This window comes from Apiospora kogelbergensis, assembly GCF_038363985.1.
Source record: "Apiospora kogelbergensis strain CBS 113332 chromosome Unknown utg000003l_segment0_segment0, whole genome shotgun sequence".
NCBI classification, from domain to species: Eukaryota; Fungi; Ascomycota; class Sordariomycetes; order Amphisphaeriales; family Apiosporaceae; genus Apiospora; species Apiospora kogelbergensis.
In genome coordinates this window covers 2,409,959-2,435,112 of record NW_027117420.1, presented here as the reverse complement: position 1 = coordinate 2,435,112, position 25,154 = coordinate 2,409,959, and the positions used below count along the sequence as shown (strand labels likewise).

At 52.3% G+C, this 25,154-nt stretch overlaps 9 protein-coding genes across 9 annotated transcripts; 3 read left to right on the top strand and 6 right to left on the bottom strand.

The window, feature by feature from the left end:
- Positions 1–1,034: 1,034 nt before the first annotated feature.
- On the bottom strand, positions 1,035–2,692 carry PG998_005558 (glycosyltransferase family 20 protein; the record flags this gene model as incomplete). Its single annotated transcript, XM_066872376.1, has 2 exons — positions 1,035–2,302; positions 2,389–2,692. The coding sequence occupies 2 exons, from the start codon at positions 2,690–2,692 to the stop codon at positions 1,035–1,037; spliced, it is 1,572 nt and encodes a 523-aa protein (XP_066732473.1).
- Positions 2,693–4,798: 2,106 nt separating this feature from the next.
- Positions 4,799–7,355, bottom strand: PG998_005557 (uncharacterized protein; the record flags this gene model as incomplete). Its single annotated transcript, XM_066872375.1, has 2 exons — positions 4,799–5,022; positions 5,069–7,355. 2 exons carry the CDS (start codon positions 7,353–7,355, stop codon positions 4,799–4,801), a joined length of 2,511 nt encoding a protein of 836 aa, XP_066732472.1.
- A 1,200-nt stretch (positions 7,356–8,555) lies between these two features.
- PG998_005556 (Farnesylcysteine lyase) lies at positions 8,556–10,551 on the top strand (the record flags this gene model as incomplete). The annotated part of the gene is made up of 4 exons (XM_066872374.1): positions 8,556–8,676; positions 8,834–9,354; positions 9,408–9,500; positions 9,556–10,551. 4 exons carry the CDS (start codon positions 8,556–8,558, stop codon positions 10,549–10,551), a joined length of 1,731 nt encoding a protein of 576 aa, XP_066732471.1.
- A 610-nt stretch (positions 10,552–11,161) lies between these two features.
- On the top strand, positions 11,162–13,062 carry PG998_005555 (T-complex protein 1; the record flags this gene model as incomplete). The annotated part of the gene is made up of 4 exons (XM_066872373.1): positions 11,162–11,203; positions 11,282–11,376; positions 11,490–12,748; positions 12,824–13,062. 4 exons carry the CDS (start codon positions 11,162–11,164, stop codon positions 13,060–13,062), a joined length of 1,635 nt encoding a protein of 544 aa, XP_066732470.1.
- Positions 13,063–13,813: 751 nt separating this feature from the next.
- Positions 13,814–14,221, bottom strand: PG998_005554 (uncharacterized protein; the record flags this gene model as incomplete). Its single annotated transcript, XM_066872372.1, has 2 exons — positions 13,814–14,028; positions 14,128–14,221. The coding sequence occupies 2 exons, from the start codon at positions 14,219–14,221 to the stop codon at positions 13,814–13,816; spliced, it is 309 nt and encodes a 102-aa protein (XP_066732469.1).
- Positions 14,222–14,761: 540 nt separating this feature from the next.
- PG998_005553 (uncharacterized protein) lies at positions 14,762–15,791 on the bottom strand (the record flags this gene model as incomplete). Its single annotated transcript, XM_066872371.1, has 3 exons — positions 14,762–14,825; positions 14,893–15,539; positions 15,624–15,791. The coding sequence occupies 3 exons, from the start codon at positions 15,789–15,791 to the stop codon at positions 14,762–14,764; spliced, it is 879 nt and encodes a 292-aa protein (XP_066732468.1).
- Positions 15,792–16,689: 898 nt separating this feature from the next.
- On the bottom strand, positions 16,690–17,400 carry PG998_005552 (uncharacterized protein; the record flags this gene model as incomplete). Its single annotated transcript, XM_066872370.1, has 1 exon — positions 16,690–17,400. The coding sequence occupies one exon, from the start codon at positions 17,398–17,400 to the stop codon at positions 16,690–16,692; it is 711 nt and encodes a 236-aa protein (XP_066732467.1).
- Positions 17,401–18,581: 1,181 nt separating this feature from the next.
- On the bottom strand, positions 18,582–20,714 carry PG998_005551 (uncharacterized protein; the record flags this gene model as incomplete). Its single annotated transcript, XM_066872369.1, has 1 exon — positions 18,582–20,714. One exon carries the CDS (start codon positions 20,712–20,714, stop codon positions 18,582–18,584), a length of 2,133 nt encoding a protein of 710 aa, XP_066732466.1.
- A 971-nt stretch (positions 20,715–21,685) lies between these two features.
- Positions 21,686–24,595, top strand: PG998_005550 (uncharacterized protein; the record flags this gene model as incomplete). The annotated part of the gene is made up of 4 exons (XM_066872368.1): positions 21,686–21,872; positions 21,955–22,369; positions 22,472–23,177; positions 23,234–24,595. The coding sequence occupies 4 exons, from the start codon at positions 21,686–21,688 to the stop codon at positions 24,593–24,595; spliced, it is 2,670 nt and encodes an 889-aa protein (XP_066732465.1).
- Positions 24,596–25,154: the final 559 nt, after the last annotated feature.

Here is a 25,154-nt window from a genome sequence, read left to right as displayed (position 1 = left end):
CAGACCGCTCCTGGCGGTAAATGCGAATGGCAAAAGTGTGGTGGTCGTTGGTGAGTTCGGCTCCGGCGACCAACGTGTGCAAGTATGTAACCTAGGGATGAGTAAACGGGGCAGAGGGGTAACTGTGTAAAGAGAAACGGAGGACACAAGGAATCTTTATCGTGGCAGTCCATGTTTACTGGCTGTGGTCGTGACCGGGTGGGCTTGAATGGAGATTGGAGTCGGTGATTAAATTCCTTGCGTCTCCTGGAGCCTGGGTCGCAATGCAACGTAAATGAGGCTAAAATAGGCAGAGGCCAGGGCTCTGTTTTAAGCCTAGTATGTGACGAAAGAGACAAGGTCGAGGATTGTTATAATACCGAGGGCACAGACAAGAGCCCTTGCCAGCTTACCAGCCCTCCACCGTTGGTGTGTAGCTTAACAGTGGGCACCCATCCCGGGCCCCGGCTCCTGTCGTATTCCGCGCTACCGACACGGAGAAATATTATTTGTATGCGTTTCTAATATATAACTCCATCCAAGATCTTGCTGTGGACCGGACGTCGAGTGTGCCACTACATACTTAGGTCTAGCTGAGCTAATCTCAAAACTCTTGACCGCAACGTCCATCTAGTGTACTTGAATATACTGTATGTATACTATATCAACTGAAATCATTTCACTAGATCGCATAATGGCGCTAAAACGAGTGCAGCGTCTGACCATAGGATTGTCCACCTTAAAGCAGGTAACGGCGGTGAAAATGCTCAGAACATAATCTGTGCTATATTTATTGAGGAAGGTCTAGAAGAATGAAAACCGGTTCGGACACATGATGACAACAATAGCCTCGAAACCACTGCGCCTCCTCGGTGCCTCTGGCCATGCGACTTTTATCGATGCGGCAACCGCCACCTCTGATCTTGTCCTCCGATCCGACCCTGCTCATATCGATTTTGGCGGCCACGTTCATAACATCTTAAAAACGCGTCAAGGCAGCGGGGAGTAGTATTTGTCCTTGGGCTGCTACGGGGGCAAATGAGGGGCGGATCACTTTACTTGGTGGACGCCGTCTCCGACGCCTCCTCGCCGAGCTGCCCGGCAGCTGACTTTACGGTCTCGGCCGCCTCAGATATCTTATCAGTCAGCTTCTGCATGACGGGCAGCGACTGCTGCTTCTCGCCCTGGTCGGCGCTGACCTTAGTGAGCTCCTGGACAAAGCTCTGTCCCCACCAAGCGCTGGTATACTTGAAAACGTAGCGCTCAAGTTTGCGGAAGTTGGCTTCGCGCATTTCGGGCGACATGGTGACGGCGTCGTGGATGGCGTTGGCCAGCTCCTCCGTGTTCCAAGGGTTGACGATAAGAGAGCCGTTCAATGATTGTGCCGCGCCCGTAAATTCGGATAAGATCATGACGCCGTGGCGCTTTTGTTGTGTCGCAATGTACTCATAGGACACCAGATTCATGCCATCGCGCGTCGACGACACCAAGCACACGTCGGACACGGCGTAAAGGGCACACAACTCCTCGAACTGGACGCTCTGGTGTAAGAAGTGAATGGGCATGAACTCGACAGTGCCGAACTTGCCGTTGATGCGACCCACCAGCTCGTTGACCACGGCCCGCAAATTCTGGTATTCCTCGACATCCTGCCGGGAAGGGACGGCAACCTGCACCAGCACGATCTTACCGATCCACTCGGGGTGCTCGGTGAGGAAGACCTCAAGGGCGTGCAACTTTTGGGGGACGCCCTTGATATAGTCCAGTCGGTCAACTCCAACTATCAACTTGACGCCCTCGAACTTGCGTGAGAGGACGGCGATGCGGTCTTGAACGCTGGGCTTTTTCAAGCCCTCGACGAACTTTTCCGGGTCAATTCCAATGGGGAAGGCGCCGACGGTGACAAACTTGCCTTGGTACTCGACGCCGTTGGGGGTGGTAGCCGTCTCTAGTATGCGCGAGCACGAGGACAAGAAGTGGCGAGCGTAGTCGTATGTGTGGAAGCCAACGAGGTCGCACTGCAGAACGCCGCGCAGCAGGGCCTCGCGTACGGGCAGGATACGATATATCTCGCTACTGGGGAATGGGGTGTGGAGGAAGAAGCCAATCTTAATGTTCTTCCGCGAGCTGCCCAACTCCCGGCGCAACATCTCGGGCAGCAGCATGAGATGGTAGTCGTGGACCCAGATTTGGTCGCCGTCCTTGACATCCTCGATGATCTTCTTAGCGAACAACAAATTAACCTCCTTGTAAGCCGCCCATGCGCTTTCGTCAAACGTGATCTCACCAGGGTGGTAGTGGAAAAGCGGCCAGAGGATCGAGTCTGTTATGTTAGAATTTAGGATGATTAGCGAATGATCCCAGATATTATATAAAGAAATTGTTGGGGAGGGGTAAGTGTTGACGCACTGGCAAAGCCATTGTAGTGCCTGTCGGCCAAATCATCGTCGATGAATACGGGGTGGGCGCTGTATTGTTCCTTCAACTGTTCCGATACCTTCTCAATATCGCCCTCGGGGACCTCAAGGCCCGGCCATCCGTACCATTGAAAGCTGGTGGTTTTGCTGAGACCGCTGAGACCGGTGACAAGGCCTCCCGAGGACATGGAAAAGTCGTACTGGCCATCATCTTTGGGCTTGATAGTAATGGGGAGGCGATTAGAGACCAACAGAAGTCGGCCGGAAGAGGCGCCGACTTGTTCTGAAGACGGCATGTCGAGAAGTGTATAGAGAGGTAGAGAGGGAGGAAGAGGGAAAGAGGGTGAGTGTGTTGGTGCTATTTGGGATGGTGGGGCAGTGACGAAATGCGCCGAGCCGTGGCAACAGCTTCAATTGTTGTTGCAATATCAGCAAAAAAGGTCAAAAGTAGCGTAGGAGTTTGCGAGATGGTATTTTCGAGGATGTACGAATGACAGAGAAGCTCCCGGATATAACGTATATAGGCTAGGTAAGTTAAAACGGTGTATGCAGGTGGGACGATTTCGATTCGTGCTTGGGTGGGCTGTGTCGGGTTGTTAACTGTTGACCCCAGTGGCGGGGTAGCAAAGGTGACGATGCGATGTCGTTTGAAGCAGAAGATGCCAATGAGAGGAAGAAAGGTTTGCACCTAGTGTGCGGTTTGACAGGGTCGCTACGGCACCAAGTATGATATTCTAATACTTGTAAAACTGACTTGCGTGAATTCGTAAAATATATTGGGTAAGTAGTATGATATGCGATAGAATGACGACGGGCAGGCGCAAACTGTGATATCTCTGTTTCTACCCATTCATATCAAGCGACGGCAACACCCTGGGCAAGAGAGTACACAGTGTGTTGTTGTCTGGCTGTACAGATAACTTCCGTAATTTGTCCCGACTTAATAATAGTATATGTAAACAAAACCTAAGCCATACGTATTCCTGAACCCGCTCTACTGCTGTCTATTGTATATACATTCACTGCAGATAGCGGCTTCTGTAGGCACCGTGGCACCGTAACACGTATGTATGTAAGGACCTTGTTTCCAAGATTATCATGGCCGCAAAGGGGAGCCTGCCAGGCCCGGTGCTCCCTTTCACCGTCAGAACGAGAATGTCGGGGAGCCAGTTCTGGCCAAAGGGGAGCTTTGTCCCGCCCTAAACGACGTAATGGTGGCAGGGAATTCCATCGGGGTTACGGAGTAGAGAATTTTTGAATTGGAATCGACAGGGGTCGGGCTAGGACTGGTAGACCACCCGCGAATCTCGGAGCTAAGATTCCAGCTGGATAGCCATTTAGTATGCAAATGCTAGCTGCACAATGTGCCTTGATGCTGGACTGACGCGATTAATTCTCGCCCAGTACTCTGCATCACGTTCTTGTCATGTCGCCATCCTGGCTCGGATCATGTCCGGATGCGATACAGTACGCACATCTGTATACGCCCGGCTACATAGAATGGAGATACCTGCTTGTCCCGGAGCTTCTTTCCTATACTCCTCAGCCAAGAACCACCTTGGTGGGGTATGAGTTCGGTTTACTGCTTGTGGCACGCACCCATCACAGCGTGCAGCCACGTCAAGGCTGACCACAGTGCAATCAGTCATCCGAAACACTTTGTCTCACATGTAAATAAGCTGAGCGGGTTGACGCGAACGCCGGGAAGATAATGAGTGTTGCGTGCCATTGTTTCTGCCTTAAAGAAACACAAGTATCATTGCGCCGTGTCGCCGGCATCATCGCCGATCTAGAACTTCAGCCCAACCAACCCAAGCTTAATGGTCACTCCAACACGCCTACTCCACACGCCCATCAAACAAACCAAACAACATATCAATGCGCACTAGATGGGCCACTCATTTCTTTGCTTTCGAATGGCGATCAGTGAGTAAGTAAAGCCGCAGCATCTGTCATCGATAAAGCGAAACTGCATACCATCCACCATGTGGGCAAGGCAAGTTCGATACTGTACACAATACTTGGCAGTGGTATCGTGTTAGTGAGATCATAACATCTACGTATATTCATCCAGCCTACAGATAACGCCCACCTCGGCCAGGGAATGTCACTAAAAGCAGAAGAACGTAGGAAGAAGAGAAAAACAATATCAGCAAGACCTTGGGGCTGAAGTTGCAGGTATCGCGTGTCTACAACAGCCAAAATCAGGCGATTGTCCAGTAATCTGGTCTCCCTCGCAAAGGAATGGACATCTCCATCGCAAACATGTCTTCGATGTCTTCACTGTCTTGACATTCAAAACATCCCATCCCAACCCCCTTGCTTCCTAAAACGCCTGAAGAGGAAACTTTGCGGACACCGAGACGCCAGATCATAGCCTGTGTAACAAAGGCTTTATGTGGTCAGAATGGAGAATTGACGACATCGCCTCTACCGAGCTTGTACCGGCCACTGTTCATGTTGCCAATCCGTCCCGCATTCTTTCGTGGTGTACTAACTGGACCAGCAATGCTCTCCCTCGTAACTTTCTGCAGCTGCTTCTTGCCCACCATCGAGACTTCGTTGGGCAGGGCTACGAGAACATTCTCGTCCGTGCCGAATTTGAAGTCGTCTGCCTTAACTTCCTCTGTATACCGCTTGATGAAGTAAGGTGCCTTGCCTCCGCGAAGAACCTTTTTTCATATTCCAATTGATAATGTAGGGGCCTGTTGCGGATATAATGGACGTTTCCTCGCCATTGTGGCCAGTATTGAAGCGCGCGGGTGTGAAGGCGACTGGCTTACCCGTCTCGTAGGCAAACTGAGCCACGTGCTCGGGAGTCAGGGCGAGACGACGAGGCTGTGGCTTGGAGTCGGCAGCGAAAGACTTCTCGAAGCCGAGTTTGCCTTCATTCTTGCCACTCTTCTGCATAGCGTCGATCAGAAGGAGGTATGTTCGGCATGTTGCAAGCACCCAGCGGCCATCCGCTGAGACATCAAGGCCAATGATGGCCTCCCCCAGCGCGGGTATGTGTGTCTTCGCATTGATGCCAAGACGATCAAAGAGACGGACATCTCCCTTGTTGGATGCAACGGCGACATAGCCTTTCTCGGTCGTAGAAATAGCACTGAAATCGTTTTTGGAAGCATACTGTTTTAACTGGGAGTCGACAAGCTTGTTGCCAGAAAGGCGAGGGTCAACACGGAATAAAGAGTTGCTGCCAATGCCAAGGAAAGTGGGCTCGTGAGTCATCTGGGCAAACTTGTTCTCGGGGGCAAATGTGACAACGGGGATGTCATCGTGAACGTTCCACTCGTCGACGACCTTGCCGTACTCCAGGTCCATACGGTAGAGTTTGTTGGGATCTGTTTCGTTTTGCAAAATCATATTGCGATCCTCATTATGCAGCATGACCTTCTTGGGGCTGAAAAGAGTGCCCTTGGGTGTCTCGATTTTGGAAATATTGGTGGAGAACTCCAAATTGTTGGCGGGCGTGTGCTTGAAGACTCCGATTTGAGAGCCACGCACGACAAAAGACCGGTCGTGTGCGTAACCGACAGCAATCGCCTTGTTGGTGTTACCATCCTTGGGTAGCGTCTCTACGTCGTCCTGGTCCTCATCGGTGTCATACTCCTCATTCCTAATGCCCACCGCTTCCTCTTCCTCTTCTTCCTCGCCGGCTTCAGCTTCCTCCCGCTCGCGCTCGTCATCTTTTCCGTGATCCTCAGCGGGGGCATCTTCCATGGTAAGATCCTCGAAAGCATCCAGGACATATTGACGTTCCTGGTCCTTGACCTTGGTCCACTTGATCTCGTTAAGCTGCTCCCATAAGGCACGCATCAAGCCTTCTTGGAACCTTTCGAGCGTGGCTTGGTCCTTGAAACGCAACAGCCATGAGTAGGCTGAGCCATCCTCGGTGAATTGGTTGAAGATGAACGACAGGAACTCAAAATTAAACACGGGGTTGATGTCGGCAACGACGGGAATGCCAAGCCATTCGCGCTCCTTGCTGGCAACATGTAGCCAATACTGCCAGCTGCCAATGTCGGACACCTGAGCCGTCACAGAGGAGTCTTGTAAAACGAAAGCTCCTGATTGGAAGTCGAAGAAATGGAGTTCTGCAAGTTCCATCGACAGTATTTCGAGGGGTTCGGGTTGTGCTGCTGCTACAGGTGGGCCCATGTCCTTCTCTTGATCAGGAGCCTTGACTTCTCTCTCCTGGCGCTCTGGTTCTTGTTCTGGTTCCGACCCCAGCTTATACTCCTGGTCATCACGGGCCAACATCTCGGCGATGGGAGTCTGTGTGGGTGACTCGCGCTTCATTCCTATATTGGCAGTGGTTTTGGGGTTGATGGTATTGATATGAGGGAACATCTCGTCTGAGTCGAACGTTCGGCCGATGGTGGGGCTATGGATAGGGCTGGCTTGCGGGATAGGCTGCTCGTCCTCGAATTCAAACTGGAAAAGGTCGGCTTCGGAAGCGGTGGTATGAGGTTTTCGGTACTTGCGCTCGTACTGGCACTGCTTGGCGATGCGGTCGAATGAGGCAACTTGGTTTGCGGAAACAGTGCCGTCGCATACGAATTCGAAGAGGTCGCCTACATCACCGCTGAGGTCCTTCCAGGCGAGTATGTTCTCAGACCCCTCCCTGCTCTCCACGCGAAAGTGCAAGGCCTCGTCAAGAAGGAAGGTTTTCTCGTCGCGCTCGGTGGAAAGAGCATCGATCTCGGCATCATCTCCTTCTTCTTCGGCTAGTAGCTCGGCTTCGCCTTCCTCGTAGACTCTCTGGACAACAAGCTGGTATTGGAACTCCTGGCCGGTTCGTCGAATGCGGGCGGTAGCATCCTTGAAGATGAGCTCTGAATAGCCTTTAGGCGACAGCGGTCGGACTAGATACAGCTGGCCTTGAGGGAGTTCTATCATAGACTCCTGGCTGTTGTTGCCAAAAGAGAGCTTGCCCACATTCTTGAGCACAAACATTTTGTCGCGGATGCCTTGAGGCTTGATCAATGCACGATAGTTGGCGGAAGATGGGGTAGTGAATGTGGACAACTGGGTGGTGCGGGGCAGATGTTTATCGTGGGATTTTTGTTTTCCTGGGTTGTTTTGATTGACTGATGCATCCACAAAGCCTCGCACGTCAATTTTGAATGCGACGGTGGCATGGACGCAGGGCGGTTGAGTCAAGACAAAGAACCGGACAACACAATGTGCGTCACCCAGCACGAAAGCTATGACACGGTGGTCTGCTGGCTGTCGGGTGCTGCCTTTCAGATTGATGGACGTGGATTGTCACAAGACAGAACCTTAACGTCATAGCAATGCGCGGGAGAGAGTGGTGGGATGTCCAGTAGGATGGCTGCTGATAGGCACCCATTGGAAACGAAACGCTTTTGGCAGGTGGGGTGGCCTTCGAAGTTTCGCCTTACATAGAGGGCAGATGGCTTGGAATGGGCTGCAGCCTACAGACCATACTGCGTGCCTACATGGTTAATATTTCGTACTAGATCCGTACAATAATGTGCATAATGTACATGGGGGGAATCTGCCTACTTGTTGCTTGTTGCTTATCAGTCAGCGAGTGACGCCACTGTTGGACGACCAATCATCAAGCCAGCTGCTTTGCTTGTCTGACGGGGAATCCAGAGCAAGGTTCGTTGTGGTGGGATCCCTTGTTCTCTCCAGTGTACTAGCATCCCTCTACTTTCCTGGCCAGGGCGGATCAGAGGTCAATATCGAAACCCAGGACCTCACATATGGCTGTATATGTAGTACTGGCCCGTACACCTACCTACGTGCGAGATTGCACCACCAGCTATCGCCGCCAACCTACATCGCGCGAGAAAGGGCCAAGACGAAGATAAGAGGAAGAGTAACGCTAGGTGTAACTGTGAATAAACTCATATTGTTTGCTGCGACGTGAATAAAAAACGGCACAGGTTCACAAGGCGAAAAGCCCAGTGGTTGTTGCAACACTACTTACTGTAAGCTGTCCATAATAATGGACCAACCAACCGCATGGCCCGCTGCTTCAAGGGCAAATCCTCCAGTTGATAGGACAGGATCCCCTAGAGTCGATTCATCAATTCCGTCCCTTCCCACGTCAACTCTCTCTCCCAGCGCACAACACTTCATCAAAAGCCCATGCTATATAAGGCATAAGATTCATAGTACTCAATGATGCTATACTTTGCTATGATTCTTTTGCACACCCTTGGCGCTCTCGCGGCTGCAGCAGGAGTTGCGCCTGCATTGGCAGCTGACGTTGCCGCCAAACCCGTGAAACAAGTCGCTGTCATCGGTTAGTACATATTTGTCTACATAAACTAATGACTTACGGGTCGCTACAATCCTCTTACACTTTGCACCTGCATCACGCACTGTTCTTGCACACTTCTTAGTGAACTACAACTATCATTCATTGTGCAACTATCTTTGCTAATACGTAGCTGGTTTAGGTGCCGGAGCTGCCGGGGCTTCAACGGCTTATCACCTTCACAAGTATGCCGAGGAAGCGGGCATAGCTGTCAATATTACCATATTCGAGAAGAACGGCCGGGTCGGTGGTCGCACACTCACGGTAAATGCACATGAAAATCCCGGTTCACCCGTAGAACTGGGGGCTTCCATCTTCGTGAAGGTCAACCATATTCTATGGAATGCCACCGACGATTTTAATCTCGTCCGCATCGACCCCGGCCTTGACGAGAAGGGGGTCATGGGCGTCTGGGATGGCGACACTTTCGTCTACACCCAGGACTCTGAATCGTGGGGTTGGTGGAATTTGGCCAAGCTAGTTTGGAAATATGGCACTGCCCCCTACTACGTGAACGACCTGGTCCAGCAGACCATCGGCGCCTTCTTGAAGCTTTATGAGGCGCCCTATTTCCCATTCCGATCTTTGACCACTCGGGCCTTTGAGCTTGGTCTTGTTAAGGTGACCGGTGTCACGGGTCGACAGCTTTTGGCTGCAAGCAAGGTATGTTTCTGGGTTCGAGCCTGTTGGTAGGCTTCTTTGCTAACCCTAGTAAGCTTGATGGCTCATTTGCGCACGACATTGTGCAGGCCGCTTCACGAGTGAACTACATGTCTAACCTAGATTACATACACGGGTTGGGTGCGATGGTAAGATGCCTTCTCTCTTCATGCCTTTTGGCTCCCCATGACTGAAAAGTTCCAGGTTTCTATGGCGGCCGAAGGGGCGAAATCCGTCCTCGGAGGTAATTGGTGGATCTTTGCTAGCATGGTAAAGGCCTCTAAGGCTCACCTCAACCTCAACACCACCGTTGTATCAATCGCCCGGGAGGATATCCACGGCGATAACGGCGAGGCGATCTATAAGTATATCATCAAGACATCCGGTCCCAGCTCGGCGACAGCAGGAGCAGCCGGCACGGTCATGCAACAGCCCGTTGCCTTCGACGACGTCGTCATCGCGACACCATGGCAGTTCAGCGACATCGAAGAGGAGGGCACAGTGATCGAGCACCCAATTGAGCCTGTCCCTTACGCTAAACTACATGTGACACTCTTCTCCTCGCCTTTCCAATTCAGTGCCCGATTCTTCAACCTCGACCCGGCATCACCGGTGCCCAATTCTGTGCTGACTACTCTTGCTGACGGCGATGAAGCCAAACCCGGCGCTACGGGTGCTGGCAAGGCCGGCTTCTTCTCGGCTACCCAGGTCAAAAAGGTCGTTAACCCGATGTCGGGGAAAGAAGAGTATGTCTACAAGATATTTTCACCTGAGGCCGTGACTTCGGATTTCCTGTCATCGCTTTTGGGCGTCAATGTGCCCGATACCTTTGTCCTCACCCAGCCCTATGCCCGCAAAACGGTAAAGACCATCAACGACAAGGATGCCGACTTCAATATAGTCAATCCGATCTCATGGTACCACCCCGCTGTGTTTCATCCCTATCCGCAGAAGTTGCCGCGGGTCACCTTCCAGGACCCGATCCTCGGCAGGGGCTTATATTACACATCGGGCATGGAGTCTTTCATCTCCACCATGGAGACAAGCGCTTTGATGGGCAAGAATGTTGCCAGACTAATCGTCGATGACTACCTTGGTGTCTCAGGTGCTAAAGAAGGGTTGGCCATGTCAGGACTCGAACACGACGGGGAGCAAATAATACTAGGCGGAAAGCAGCCAGTTACTAGTGACGAGCTGTGAGACGTAAAAGTCAAAGTGGAAGTTTTTTTACTATGGCTATTTTGATCACCTCGGCCAGGGACGGCGATGGAAAATATATATTACTTCAGTACTCATCTTTGCATAGAGTGAGACTGGACCGCCTAACTGTGGACGTCGAGTTTTGCCTACTTAATGCGTCTCAAATCCCTTGGACCCCCAGAAACTGCAATATTGAGAAAGAAAGAAAAAGAAAGGAAAAAAACATCGTTAATAGACCTAGCTACCTTCGACCTTTGACCTTTTGACAATTAAACATAAAACCTTGAACATTGTTATTGACTACTTATTTGTACTCTACAGGAGTAGTTGGACACCTATGCGAGTTGAGGTGATGAGGGGCAACGTGTGCCGTGTACCTCTGCAATCCCAGCCGTCAAAGCTCTGGTGACGGGCCGACAGCGCTAGAGGGACCTGCAGGTACACCATGCTGGGCTAAGCGGGCGGAAAAAGTTGGAGGGACAAGCAGCTCCAGTCAGGCTAAGAAATGATCATGATAAGTCGGGGTCCTGGATAACGAAAACCAATCCTACAACATTTCACCCACCGCTTCACCACCCACACAGCTAGCAGCCTATTCCGATCCCCCATCATGTCTGCTGCCCAACTTCTGAACCCCAAGGCCGAGTCTCGGGTGCGTACACTTCTCTACCGTTGGAATTGTTTGTCATATGTGACCCCCCTCAAGCTAACCTAACCTCGCGGATCACAGCGGCGGGGTGAGGCTTTGAAGGTCAACATCAGTGCGGGAGAGGGTCTTCAAGATGTCCTCAAGTCCAACCTGGGCCCTCTGGGTACCATCAAGATGTATGTACTCCCTGTGCCTCTATTCGCTTGCTATAGTCTGTCCTACCAGCTGCTATTGCTGTTGCTGCTGTCGGCTCGTCGTGAAGAACTCGCTGACTGAACGCAACCCCCAGGTTGGTTGACGGCGCCGGCCAGATCAAACTCACCAAAGACGGAAACGTTCTGTTACGAGAAATGCAAATCCAGAACCCGACTGCCGTCATGATTGCCCGAGCTGCCACCGCCCAAGACGACATCTGCGGCGACGGCACCACTTCCGTGGTGCTCTTAGTCGGCGAGTTGCTGAAGCAGGCCGACCGATACATCGCCGAGGGACTGCACCCGCGCATCATCACCGAGGGCTTTGAGATCGCCAAGAACGAGTCCCTCAGGTTTCTCGACTCGTTCAAGCTTGCCAAGGAGGTCGACCGCGAGCTCCTCCTCTCCGTTGCCCGCACCTCGCTCTCAACCAAGCTCAACTCGACCCTCGCCTCCAAGCTGACCCCCGATATCGTCGACGCCGTGCTGTCCATCTATCAGGCCCCCGCTAAGCCCGATTTACACATGGTCGAGATCATGAAGATGCAGCATCGCACCGCCGCCGACACACAGCTCATCCGCGGCCTTGCCCTAGACCACGGCGCCCGCCACCCCGACATGCCCAAGCGCGTCGAGAACGCCTTCATCCTGACGCTCAACGTGAGCTTGGAGTACGAAAAGTCGGAGATCAACTCGGGTTTCTTCTACTCCAGCGCCGACCAGCGTGATAAGCTTGTGGAGAGCGAGCGTAGATTCGTCGATGCTAAGCTGAAGAAGATTGTGGAGCTGAAGAAGGAGGTGTGTGGCAACGACGACAAGAAGGGCTTCGTCATCATCAACCAGAAGGGTATCGACCCGCTGTCCCTCGACGTGTTGGCTAAGAATGGTATCTTTGCCCTGCGAAGAGCCAAGCGGAGAAACATGGAACGCCTGCAGCTCATCTGCGGCGGGACCGCTCAGAACAGTGTCGAGGACCTTACGCCCGATGTCCTCGGCTGGGCTGGCCTGGTTTACGAGCAACAATTGGGCGAGGAGAAGTACACCTTCATCGAGGAAGTGAAGGCCCCCAAGTCTGTGACCCTGATGATCAAGGGGCCCAACCAACACACCATCACCCAGATTACAGATGCTGTCCGCGATGGCCTGCGCAGTGTCTACAACATGATCGTGGACAAGAGCGTAGTGCCCGGCGGCGGTGCTTACCAAGTCGCCGTTACTGCTCACCTGAAGAGTGACGCTTTCAAGAAGACCGTCAAGGGCAAGGCCAAGTGGGGTGTTGAGGCTTTCGCTGATGCCATGCTTATTATTCCCAAGACCCTGGCTGCCAATGCGGGCCACGATATCCAGGATGCTCGTAAGTGCAACTATCCAATTAATTCAACTGAAACAACCATTTTGATACGTATACTGACAAGGACATGTGTGACAGTGGCGGCTCTTCAAGACGAACACGCTGATGGTCAAGTCGTTGGTCTAGACCTCATCTCCGGGCAGCCGATGGATCCTACGCTGGAGGGTGTCTTCGATTCATTCCGAGTTCTGCGAAACTGCGTTGCCTCGTCATCAAGTATCGCATCGAATCTGCTGCTGTGCGACGAGATGCTCAAGGCAAGGCAGATGGGCCGCCAGGCAGGTCCCGGACCGGGAATGGATGGGCCAGAGGAGTAAAGGAAAACCATGATACCCATTGTATTCTAGACGCAAAATAGAGTTTGCCATAGATGTGAACATGGTTGCCCTTGGTTGACACATTTCGTTGTCCCTTTGCTAGTTCGGCAGTAGATAATATATACTCGAGTCCCAACACCGTAGGGGCCGGTCAGCTCCTGGGCAGCATGGCTGGCTGCGCAACTGCAGTCAAAAGACATGTCTGTTTAAACCTTGGGTCTCTTTCTCTTGCAGAAAACAGAGGTAATATCCTGTACCAAGCTGTCTCTTCGTTTCTTTCGACGTGATTGGGTAGCAACATAGACTATGTTTAGGAAGACAATTGACATATCCAGCAACGGTGTCTTCTCCATATATCCACTCAGAATTTGCACCGCACTGTACTGAAATGCCCTCGTGCAACGTCATGTCACCAATTGCCATACACTTTGGTGTTGCTGCCATCTCAGAATACATAATCCCAGTCCCGTACAAATACGCATCCCTCTATCTGGGTCTGCACCTTTCATGGCGGACGTAACAAACCCCACACCCCTGACAATAGGGGCAGAGGCGGAAGGGGTCCTGAGAGTGATTGGTGGTCGATGGCTCTTTGCCGGAGACCCAGACTTTAAGCTGGTGAGCCCCCTGATCCTGACGTCGTGTGGATACCACGTTCACGTCGGCGTCTGAGGCTCGCCTCTCGACGGACCAGATGCGCCTCGTCGCGTGCGTCTCGTACGCCACCGGCCGGTTGCTGTCCCAACCCCAGTCACGGCACCGCAAGGGTCACATTAATGCGCTTAACAGCCGTTACTACTCTCTTGTAGCTCACGTTTCTAGCACCGAGGAGACCGACGCCACCGATGAAATCAACAGCATTTTGGTATATGTTTGCGACGCGGTTCGTTCGCGGGCTCAGGCCCAAGATCCAGGGGACGAGGACCCACTCGCCGGGCACGCGAGGCCTATCTCGACACCGGACCGCTGGACTTCTCGTGGGAGAGCAACGGAAACGGCAAAGACAGTAAAGGCAAGGATAATGATAAGGATAATGACGGCAATGAAGTACCACCGTTCGCTCACCGCTTGGAGTGCGGGTCTCTGCCGTGTGGGGAGCCCGACCGTAGCGACGACCCTGGCGCTGGGCCACCGAGAGGAGCTCATGTGTGTGAGCCATCCTCGAAATACCAGCCAAACAAGCCCACGGTCGAACTTAGGCAGCTGTCGGCCACGTTTCACCCGAAGCCGCCTGTGCCTGGATCAGCTGCGTCCAGCATGCCGCGCTGATCCGGGATATGGTCATCATGAATCTCACTGGCAGCCCCTTCGTCTGTGCGAGTGAGTTAGATGGAATAAGTAAGTAGCAGCTATCAAGACTCGCTGGCTCTGATCCTCGCACGCTTCCCCGATGAGCGGGTTCTTAACTGTCCCGTCTTATGGCAGACGTCAATCGGTTGAGAGCAATAGAATGTGAAAGGGCATTGTAATATTTCTAATGGTAGCCTAAAGGATTCCACCCTCCCGAGCGATGATATTAGCAATAGCGAGGAAATTATAACCTTACCCAACACTTGTAGTTCCAGGCTGGGGCCCATGCTAAACTTCGATTCGCCATGTTCCGATGGCCCTTAGACATATTTTCTCTACTAATCGACGTTTCCCGCCATTAACTGTTACATACCTATATAAATACACTTTACTACCGCATCGCATCGCTTCACTGAAGGTAGATACGACCGAACTCGTCCATGACGGGTGTCTTGCCCGCTGGTATGTTGAGTCTGTCATGGAATCATCGTCAGTCACTATTGCTGCTATGCTGTCCTGTTAAAGGTATAAATGACTTACCCATGGCGGCCGTCGTTTTTCAGATCAAATCCACCTTGATCGGCCCATATGGTTTCCATGTTGGTACGGTGCCGGCTCTTGGGCTGACCCTGGGCGATCCTCAGCTTCTCGAAGAAAACATACGCTGCGTAGAAGAGCGACGACGAGCAGCCGGCCCTCGGACCCTCCTTAGCCTTGAAGTCATTGAGCTGCTTGGACTGCAGCCCCGTGAACTTGGTGCCGCGGAGGTGCACGTAGAGGTCGCGGCAGAACTGGGCGGCAGTCAGGCCCGGCGTGCTCCTCATGTGTTCGTTGATCTTGAGGCGAATCTCGTCGCACGTGTCAAAGACGGGTACGAGCCCGTCGTCGCCGACCTCGAGGTTGATCCGGCTCAGATCGGGCCCGTCGGTCAGCAGCTCGCCACTACCGCTCTGGGGCGTGCTCCGGGTGGGCTGCGGGCTGATGCCGGCGTGGACGATGGTGTCGGCCGTCTTCTGCTTTTTTGCGAAGACTACTTCATCCCCAGAACCGGCTGATGAACGCTTGTAGCCAGACGATGAGGCGGCCGGGCTGGATGCAGAAGAGGCTCTGTGTTTGTAGCCTGAAGACCTGGGAGCGGGTGATGGGAGTTTGATGCGACGATGACTGCCGTCCTTGAGCGCCCATTGCTGCAGATCGGGTTAGTTTTACTTCGACATGTGTTCGGTCGTGCAGCAATTCGTTCTCGTGGTCATAATCATGTTTGCACATACCGTTGTGGTCGAAGAGCCGTGTGGGGCGTTTTCGCAGAGAGACGGGTTTTCCTCATTGCCCGTGGCTCCCATATAAACGCCATTGACAAAGATGTTGATGGGATTGCAGCTGCTGATGCGCACCTTGCCGATGGTCGGCGCGTTCACCACAGTAGTGTGTAGCGACATTGCGCGACGAAACGTCGGTTTCTTTCCTTCCTTTCCCCTGTCTTGCTTCCAACGCGCTGTCGCTGCAGTATGACGGAATGGGATGGCAGTTGATGGTTGAATTTAGATTCGCGGGGCAGAGAACGCGCTGGTACGTGCAGGGGGAATGTCCATGATAAGAGTTGCTCTTTCGATCTGGTCTGCTCGTCCTTCTGTGCTGGATTGAGAGAGTGTCCACCTGCGCGCACTCTGAGCTTTGTCAAGTACGTCGCGTTCGTTAGTAGGCAATGAGGTTTCGAGATGCGCGATGCGCCCTTGACAAACGGAGGGCAAATTCATGTGTTGGGTCGCTGACTAAGGACTTTTTCTCGGAAAAGGCACTTATTTGGCATGACTGAAATTGTAAGTCTATTGGCTAGGAAGAAGTGCCGATTGAATAGACATAATGGCACTACAGTAGTGAAATAGCAGGCAGGTTCATGGGCCTTTTGAGGGGGCGGAGCTAACTAACTTTCAACGTATATTAGCTAGTCGGGCCCCCGAAACACCAGCCAAGGCTCAACGTCTACATTCCCACGGTTCATACCAGTTTCATCGACTTCGTCTCTGTTGAACACCAGATCTCTTGTGGGTTTTAACACCACTGCTCTAATGAGCCAGTAAAAGGTGGCCAGCTTATAATAGGGTAGTTAGTAGGACTTGGGTGTGTCCCTCCCTGACGTAGAGATAAGCCCCTTTTCATGCATATCCATGTCATTGCATCTCCTTGATGAATGTATAATAACGTCTAACTATAGTACTCGCAACTATTAGTATGAAAACTCTCTGTTGTATTCCTTGGTCGTATTATCTTGTGCAATGTCATCGTTGCTGTTAATGACTTTCCTGGACCCTTGTCTCCTCTGCGCCTCCTGCTTCCTCAGGTAAATTCCACGTGTCCGAAGAAGGGCGTGATGTGGAAGCTCGCTTTGTCCGGCGAGCTCCAACCACCCAAGGTTTGATTGGGGAAAGTCGCCGAGTCCACAACGGTGCGGAAGAAATTCATGCGCCACTTGGTGCCCTTAGCAGCGCCGTTGTCGATGTTGAAGAGGCCGAGCGGGATGCTGATGGTAGAGCTCCATAGCTTCTGCTTCTTGTCGAGTGTGGTGAAGGCGTTGAAGCCCGTCTCAAGTGTGTTATTAATATAGAAGCGTTCGAAAGTGGCATTCTCGGCGCGGACCTTAGTGGGGTTGTAGATGAAAGCGTTGAAGGTCACATTGTTAGGGCTCACCTCGAACTCGAGGTAAGTCTGGGGGTCAGCGTCGCCGAGGGCGACAAAGGTCTCCATGACCTCATACTTCCAGATATCGTCGTTGGTGCCCTGGGCCGGGTCGAAGTAAAAGCTGGTCTCGTTCCAGGCGCTAAAGGCCATGGTTATGTTGTTCCAGTTGTAGCACAGGGCCACCTCGGTGTAGGGGAAGTCCTGCTGGTCCGGGACCGTCTTGTTGAAGTGGGCGACGCCGAATTGGGGGCACCCCGGGACTTGCAGGCTCGGGGCCGCAGCTATGGGGTATGTGGCCAAGGCCAGACGGGGCAAGGAAGCGCCGATCGCCACGAGGACGGTTGAGACCCAGATACGCAATGACTTCATATTAGCAGTAATGGGAGTTCGGTGGAGTTGCAGGTTGCAGGCTGAAGTGCTTTTGGTTGATGAGGGGATTGGGGAACCCGTTTGTGCATTTTAGTGAAGATTGAAGGGTATATATGCTCTACTTAGTGATAAAAAATATAGTCGTGTCAGCAGATAGCCTGCCTCCTTGATTGCGTGGGTGTTTGAGAACCGAAATCAGTGACAATTGGTGCTGCTGACGGGCTGGATGGTTACATGGGGATGACCTATCTTGTTGGGGCTTATGCAGTTGTCGCCACCCCTCGAGGGTCACAATACATTGTTCTTCTACCATCCGTCGTACATGATCAGAACAACTAGATATAACAAGTTTTCTGTGGGTATGTACAGAAACGTGCTGCGTGCCTTATAACTAATGGATGCTAAGTTGGTAGGACCAGCTATGGTCAGGGGTTGTCATGCTGCCAAGACGGATCATCATCTCGGGTGATTGTTGGTGATTCGTCAGGCAAACTCGCCTTGCTTAAAGCGGTAAGTGAATCCATCCTTCGGTTCCGAGTAACGTTACTTGTCTTAGTTAATCGCTGGTCTCTTTTCCAAAGCGATATAGGATGCCACACTAGATCGATTAACACGACGAACGTTCTATTCACTGCTATCATGATATAAATGTCACCCCAGTTGGTGTTGATCAACAGAATGGGAAGCTCCATGTTGACAGTAGTCATGAAAGTTAGTACCAAAGTGAAGCATAATCATCACGGACACTGTGGAATTGGTTGCATAGAGGGTGTCTATTACCCAAACCCCCCATTATTATATCTATAAATATCATCTACAGCGAAAGCGGATAATGCGTGAAGAAACCAACCCGTGGCCTCCAGACACCGTATCAGACGGGATGTGGATGATCCGGGGTGTGCTGCAAGAGTCTATGTTGGATATGCTTGGCGACTCGGAGGAGTCTGGCAAGATGATTGGCTTCTGGGACTTGCTAAAGCCTCAGCTAGGAGATAAACCCAGAATGAATATCATGTCCGCAAGCAGTATTGCCCACATATCTACTCAAGAAGACATGGTAAGACTGACTGGCTCTCTAAAAGTTACTTTTCTCACAAGTCTTATCACACTAGTCCAAAAAAGCAGTTTGGATAGGTATCTTGTAGTGGCATTGCCCGAGGTTTTACATTGGTTTCTCTATCTTACGATAATAACACACGTATTTCGCCTGTAGTTCGAGGGAACAGAGCGCGGAAGCCAGGTGCATCTAGGGCCTCGCCATTCTGCCTCCTGGGGCTTGACTCCTGTTCCGCCAGTTTATCCGCGAGGATGAGCAGCTGCTCAACGTGCTCGAAGTCGACGCAGAACGTCTCGGCGGCATTCTCAGTCACCTCCCGCGCTAGTTTGGAGTCCTGCAGGTGCCGTAACCTTTCCATGGCATCCATAAGCGCGGACGGCAAGAAGTCGTCCAGGTTCTGACTGGCCGCCGTCAGGGCACCGGGCCGCAACTCCTCAAGAAGGCGCATCTTCGCGACACCTGCCTCTGCGATTGGCAATGGTTCTAGCGCGCCAAACAGCCTATCAAGACCTGACTCGGTTCGGAAATACAAATACTGTCTGCTTCTGAGGCTCTCGGCGTGCTGATCGATCGTCGACTGAAGCTGTTCCATCTTGCGAGATGTGAAATCGAACGGCGTGAGGGCGGTCTTCGCAGCAAACAAGCAATTGACGAGGAACACCGAGCTTGACGGAGGTTGGATGTTTTTCGCCATGTTCTCACAACCAGCCAGGAATGGGTCGAAGGACTCTGCAAGAATAGGTTCGAATTCTACTTCTCGGTCGCCCAAAGACGATAGTGACGTCTCGTAGGTCTTCATGATTGATGTCAATTGTTTCAATGAGTCCTGCAAGAAATCCGGCGGACCAAAATCAGATGGGGTGTGCTGGAATTCGCTCTGCAACGTCGCGATGTGGTCCCGCATTAAGGAACGGAATTGGCGGAGCGCTTCTGCCTCAAGATTTGTCATCGAGTCGAGAAGAACGGACTGCGGCCCTAGGAGCTTCGAGAACGTCATTCGATAGAAATTCAACAAGTTCGACATCTTGTAGGCTAGGATGGTGTCCTCATTGGTCTGGATCACCTGCTCGACTCGCTGTCGCAGGATACGCGCCGCGCCTGCGACATCCCGGTCTACCAGATCGTTGAGTGCCTTGACCGGGTCAAAATCGGGCGTGACACCATCAGCCTCGTCCGACATCAGCCGCCAAAGTTCATTTTCCCGTCCTTCTTCGATACCCTTGATGACTTCGCCTCCTTCTGACACGAAAAAGACCTCGAGTGCTTCACGTTCGCTCACAGCAGCCGAATGCTGCCATGCGAGCATGTCACCGACGTAGCGTAGAGGGTCATGTGCAACCAGCTCAATCGGCTTGACCGAGTGGTCTTCCCGCCCTGTGGCCGATGTGCCCGTTAATGCCAGGTAGAAGGCATCCGACAGAATCTGCTCTCTGGCTTCGGCGAAGAAATCTAAACAATTTTGGAACAAAGAAGGTCGTTCAGCAAGGACGCGTAGTGCACGTCGTACCGAAGAGTTGATTTGAGGGCTTTCCAGGTTAAGTGTCTTGAACTCCTTTTGGATCCAGCGATACAGCTTCTGGAATGCTTGGTTCAAGTTCTTGGTCGTCCGCTCCATAACATCGAGCCCAAGGGTCTGGTTTTCGAAACCTAGAAGTACTTCGCAGTCGTTGAGGATCTTTTTGGCCTTTGTTAAGGCACGGAAGAACCGGTCATCGACAGGCTCCGAATTCAATGTCAGAGCGGCGACCTCATCTTCCGTTAGGACGAAGTGCTCCTGAAACGCCTTGAGAAATTGCTGCTTGGTCTCGACCTCTCGCCTCTGGTTCATCAGGGAAGACGCCTCTTCTAGCGTGGTAGAAGTAGCCAAGTGCGCCGCAATGACGTGACTCTTCATTTCCCGGTAGTTCTTGTTGAGCTTATCGATGGTATGCCCGATCCGGCGCAACTGCTCGGCGACGCGACCGAACTCGGTGATGATCTCCCCATTGCTCTCAATGACCTCGTTTTGGACATCTAGGCGTAGCTGGCGACGGGTCTCGGCCGCATTGCCGATGCCACGTTGGTCCAGGAGGCCGAGGGCATCGCGGAACTCAGCATCGGCATATGAAGTTGACAAAACAGTGGTGACTTTAGAGATGAGCGGATTGCTGGACCTCGGGGCCAGTCCGGAGATGGGCGGCGTGCCAGGGGACACCGACCCGGAACGTGAACCGTCTCTTGGGGGAAGTGGCAGACTGGCTGCGCCATTGGACGCCATGCTTGGGGCAAACAAGCGGAATGCGCGATTTGAACCGAACGTTCGGAAGAGTGCGGCTGCCAATTCCGTGTCGATCCCGAGCGAGTCTTTGTGTCGGCTGCACAAGCCGTGGTTTTGTGATTATCCTTATATCCTTATGGGCTTTTGTGGATGAGCACGATCAATAGCGTCTTGACAATAGCTTCCTGCCTTCCCGCCAACTGTCTGGATACTAGTCCCTTCTTTTTGGGCGACACAGCCTGTACAAGGGTACTTGCAGGAGCCCCTCCCTGCATTGGCGGCGGAGCACCAGCTGGCGGGAATGCCATTATGAAATTCCATCGTGGCAACCCGACGGGAATCACTCCAACATCTATCCATCTCGTGAGCGGTGAGAGAGTAATATATGTATGGTATACATAGAACTAAGCACGCTGGGTTGGTTACTAGCATGAATACGACAACCCCGCCCACCGAGGCATATTGAGGTCGACGCCTTTTGCAAGCGCCTTGTTTGGGTAAACTGTTTGGTTACCTCGAAGCGCAGGCTGACATTGACAGCTGGCAATGACGACACCAGCTCCCCAAAGCCCAAGAGGCTAATTGACGTAGGCACGCAGCACGCGGTGCGCGGTTGCCTCTGGTAATTGGCCATTAGCGGCGTCCAGCTGATCGCCCATCATCGATAAGGCGGAATGCAGCAGCTGATTGTGCCCCAGGACAATAGCTCGTGGTCCGCAAACTGTCACAACCCTTTTTGGACTGTTTGTTCGTCTCTGTTCGCAAAATAGCTCCCATCATTATGGTATGAAGAAGCCTTGAGGAAACCTAGGGCGAAAGCAGTCGGGGGGCCTTGACACACCATCAACCCTCCAACCCTCCGTGGTTCACCGCGACCTTTCTTTTCTTCTTCATCCAGCCCTGCTATCTCGAGACGGCGACTACTTTGGCTTTACTAATTCTGGCCATTTGGTCTCTGATAAACTGACGAGATGGCTGGCAACTTATTCTCCCGTTTCGTCCCCGGCAAGGACGACCGAGCCTACTATGACCAAATCCCCGATGACCACGATATCGATATCGAGAACCGCGCGGGCCTTGCCCTTGACGAGGAAAACCTCAATCACGATTTTCGCGACGATGATCTCCAGAGTGCCAGAGGGTTCGGCTTGGAAGACAGTAGGATCTCCAGCGGCAGCGCGATACCCCCCCGCTCGTGACGCTCGCGGCACACCAAGCAGGCTACATAAGCATGATGCAGGAACAAGGTGGTTATCTGTCGACGATGACGGAGACAATGAAGTGCCTGCATCACTGTTGGTAGAACCTCACAGCTCAGCTCCAGTCACGAACAGCAATCCCCGGCGGACGGGCGCCGAAACATCCAGACAGGCCGCCACCCCAGGCCCTTCTAGCCGACGGAGTAGGGCGCAGTGGGAAACTGCTCAAGTTCAGCAGCCCTTGCATCCCGACGACGGATACGGTCGCCCTCCAAACGGCCTACAACCCAACGGCATCCCGGCCAGACGGGGCGGCTTACACATTAATCCTCGAGATAAAGCTATGTACAGATGGGCTAATGTCCAAAATCTTGACATCTTCATCGGCGAGGTCTACAACTACTATTTAGGCGCTGGAATGTGGTGCATTCTGCTGGATCGGGTATTGCATCTACTGTAAGCCTCGTGTTTTTGCCGCGTAGGGAAGCCGACGAGTTTTTTTGTTAACCATGGCCACAGCAAGATCGTATTCATGGCTATTCTCTTAACGTTACTTAGCCAATGTATCGACTTCTCCAAGATCCGCGATAGCAAGAGTTTGTCCCAGGTGATGGTCCCCAAATGCACCAAGAACATGTGGGGCATTTGGAATTTGGGCTTGTGGTTGTGCAGTTTCTACGTGATCTGGCAGACGATCCAATTCGCTCTCGACATTCCCCGCCTCATGCATATCCGGGACTACTACACATATCTATTGGAGATCCCAGAGGAAGACATGCAGACCGTATCATGGCAGGATATCGTGTCGAGAATAACCGGCCTCCGGGACCAAAACGTAAAGACGGCTAGCAACATCACACCCTCTCAACGACGTTATTTGTCCCAGCAGCTTGGTCCTCACATGGTCAGTCAATCGAAGGAGCGACTCGATGCCATGGACATCGCCAACAGATTGATGAGACGGGAGAACTATATCATAGCATTATTCAATAAGGACGTCCTGGACTTCACCGTTCCCATTCCATTCTTGCGCAACCGACTTTTTTTCTCCCAGACTCTTCTATGGACACTGCATTTCAGCATCCTGGGCTTGGTTTTTGACGAGAACAACCAGGTCCGCCCCCGGATATTGAGATCCGAAAATCGCGGGCAGCTGGGTCGAGACTTGAGGGTTAGGTTCGCGTTTGCGGCAACAATGAATCTGATATTCTCGCCCTTCGTCGCCATGTTTCTACTAATTGACTTCGTTTTTACATACTACAATGTTCGTCTGTCTGCTCCCTCTCATTGCACTGCCCTGCACTGCTGACTGCGTTGCAGGAATTCAAGACGAATGCGTCATTCTTCGGTGTCCGACAGTACACTCCCCTAGCGGAGTGGAAGTTCCGAGAGTTCAATGAACTTCCTCACCATTTCAAGGAGCGGACAAACTTATCTTATCCCTTCGCGAAACATTATATGGACCAATTCCCCAAGAAAAAGACGGAATCGGGCGCAAAAGCAGTCAGGTTCTTCGCTGGAGCACTTATCGCAATTATCGCGATTGTGGGGTTCTCTGACCCTGAGATGTTTGTCGACTTCGACATTTTTCCAGGAATGAACGCTCTTGGATTCCTGGCCATCTGCACTACTACCTGGGCACTGGCCAATGGCATGATATCGGAGGAGAACGATGTCTTTGATCCAGAGTATGCCATGGAGAGTGTCATCGTTCACACACGGTACGAACCCGATCATTGGAGAGGTCGACTTCACAGCTACGATGTCAAAGCCGAGTTTGCAGAACTCTACAAACCGAAAGTCGTGATCTTTTTGGAGGGGATTCTTGGCGTGCTTCTGACACCCCTGGTCCTCTTCTTCAGCTTGCCCAAGTGCTCTGACCAAATCGTTGACTTCTTCAGGGAGTTTACAATTCACGTTGACGGTCTCGGCTACGTCTGCTCTTTCGCTGTGTTCGATTTCCAAAAGGACCCTTACAACACAAAAAAGCAGGGTGCTAAGCCCAATGATGCACGCGAAGACTACTATGCCACTAAACATGGGAAGATGCAAGCATCTATGATCGGATTCCTGGACAATTACGTCTATAACCCAAGGAGTGGTTTGCCTGGCAACCACCCCATAGGACCTGCTGGCAGGCATCAATTTCATCCACCGCCTGCGTTTCCGGGACTGAATTCCCCGACCCTTGCTGCTGATATGCGAGCTTCACGTTTGGGGCGGGCCGACATGTCGCGCAGTCGTGCACCTCACAATTCGCATCAAGCAGGCAAAACACCTCGTTTCGGGCCAGCGTTACCGCAACCATCGCCAATGGCATCCATGTTGCTTGACCCGCATAACCAGCCCTCTTCGTCCTTTGTAACAACCCGGGCCCATCAGCGGCCACGCCAGCAGCGTGCTCCCTACATCGGCGAAGGAGGGATCACCGAAGAGTCCACAAACGATGGCCGCGCCGCAGTAAGTACTCTGCAGCGGAACGGAACGGCTTTCGGCGAGGAAGATGTGGAAGAGAGCGTGGCCCGTCTGGGTGAGTCGACATGGGAAGATTCGCCACGACGGGGTCTCAGTCGTGAGAACAGCGCCGTAGCAACCGACGGGGAAGATGGACCGGGTGTGGTCAAGCTTTTAAAGCAATTTCAACAGACACATATGAATGCTAGGGCAGGGACAATCCTATGAACTCTCGATTCTTGGGGGAATGTTGTTTTCAGAGGCTACGCTACGACGGCGGGCATAGCAGAACACCAGAGGATTTAGACATTGTACCTTAATATTGACGAGCATGGCGTCCTTGTTTGGTGTCGGCGGGTCCGTCGCACAGCCTTGTTATCTGAACATGCTTCACAGTAGTGCCCAGTCATCAAGTGATCAGCTGGACAGTGAATTATTATATTACTTATTGGCCTGTATACAGTGACTCGTTACATACATTGAGGTGATGCCGTGCCAAATCGGTTAGCACGAGCCAGCTGTTGTCATGTGGGCGGGCCTCAGAAGATTAAGCAAGCCCACAACTGTGTCTCACTGCGGCAACCGAATGGATCCGACGTCCGAGGAAGATCGGAGCTTCGGCGAGATGAGGTGCTCACCGTTAGCCGATTGATAGGGCCGGTAGCGACTGCTCCTTATTCATAGCTGATTGCGGGATCAGTGTTTATGTCAGCCATGCTGTACAGGAGTAGATATCGGTTGAAATCCTTGGCAAGCATAAGTCACCCGATGTGCGATCATCTTGTCC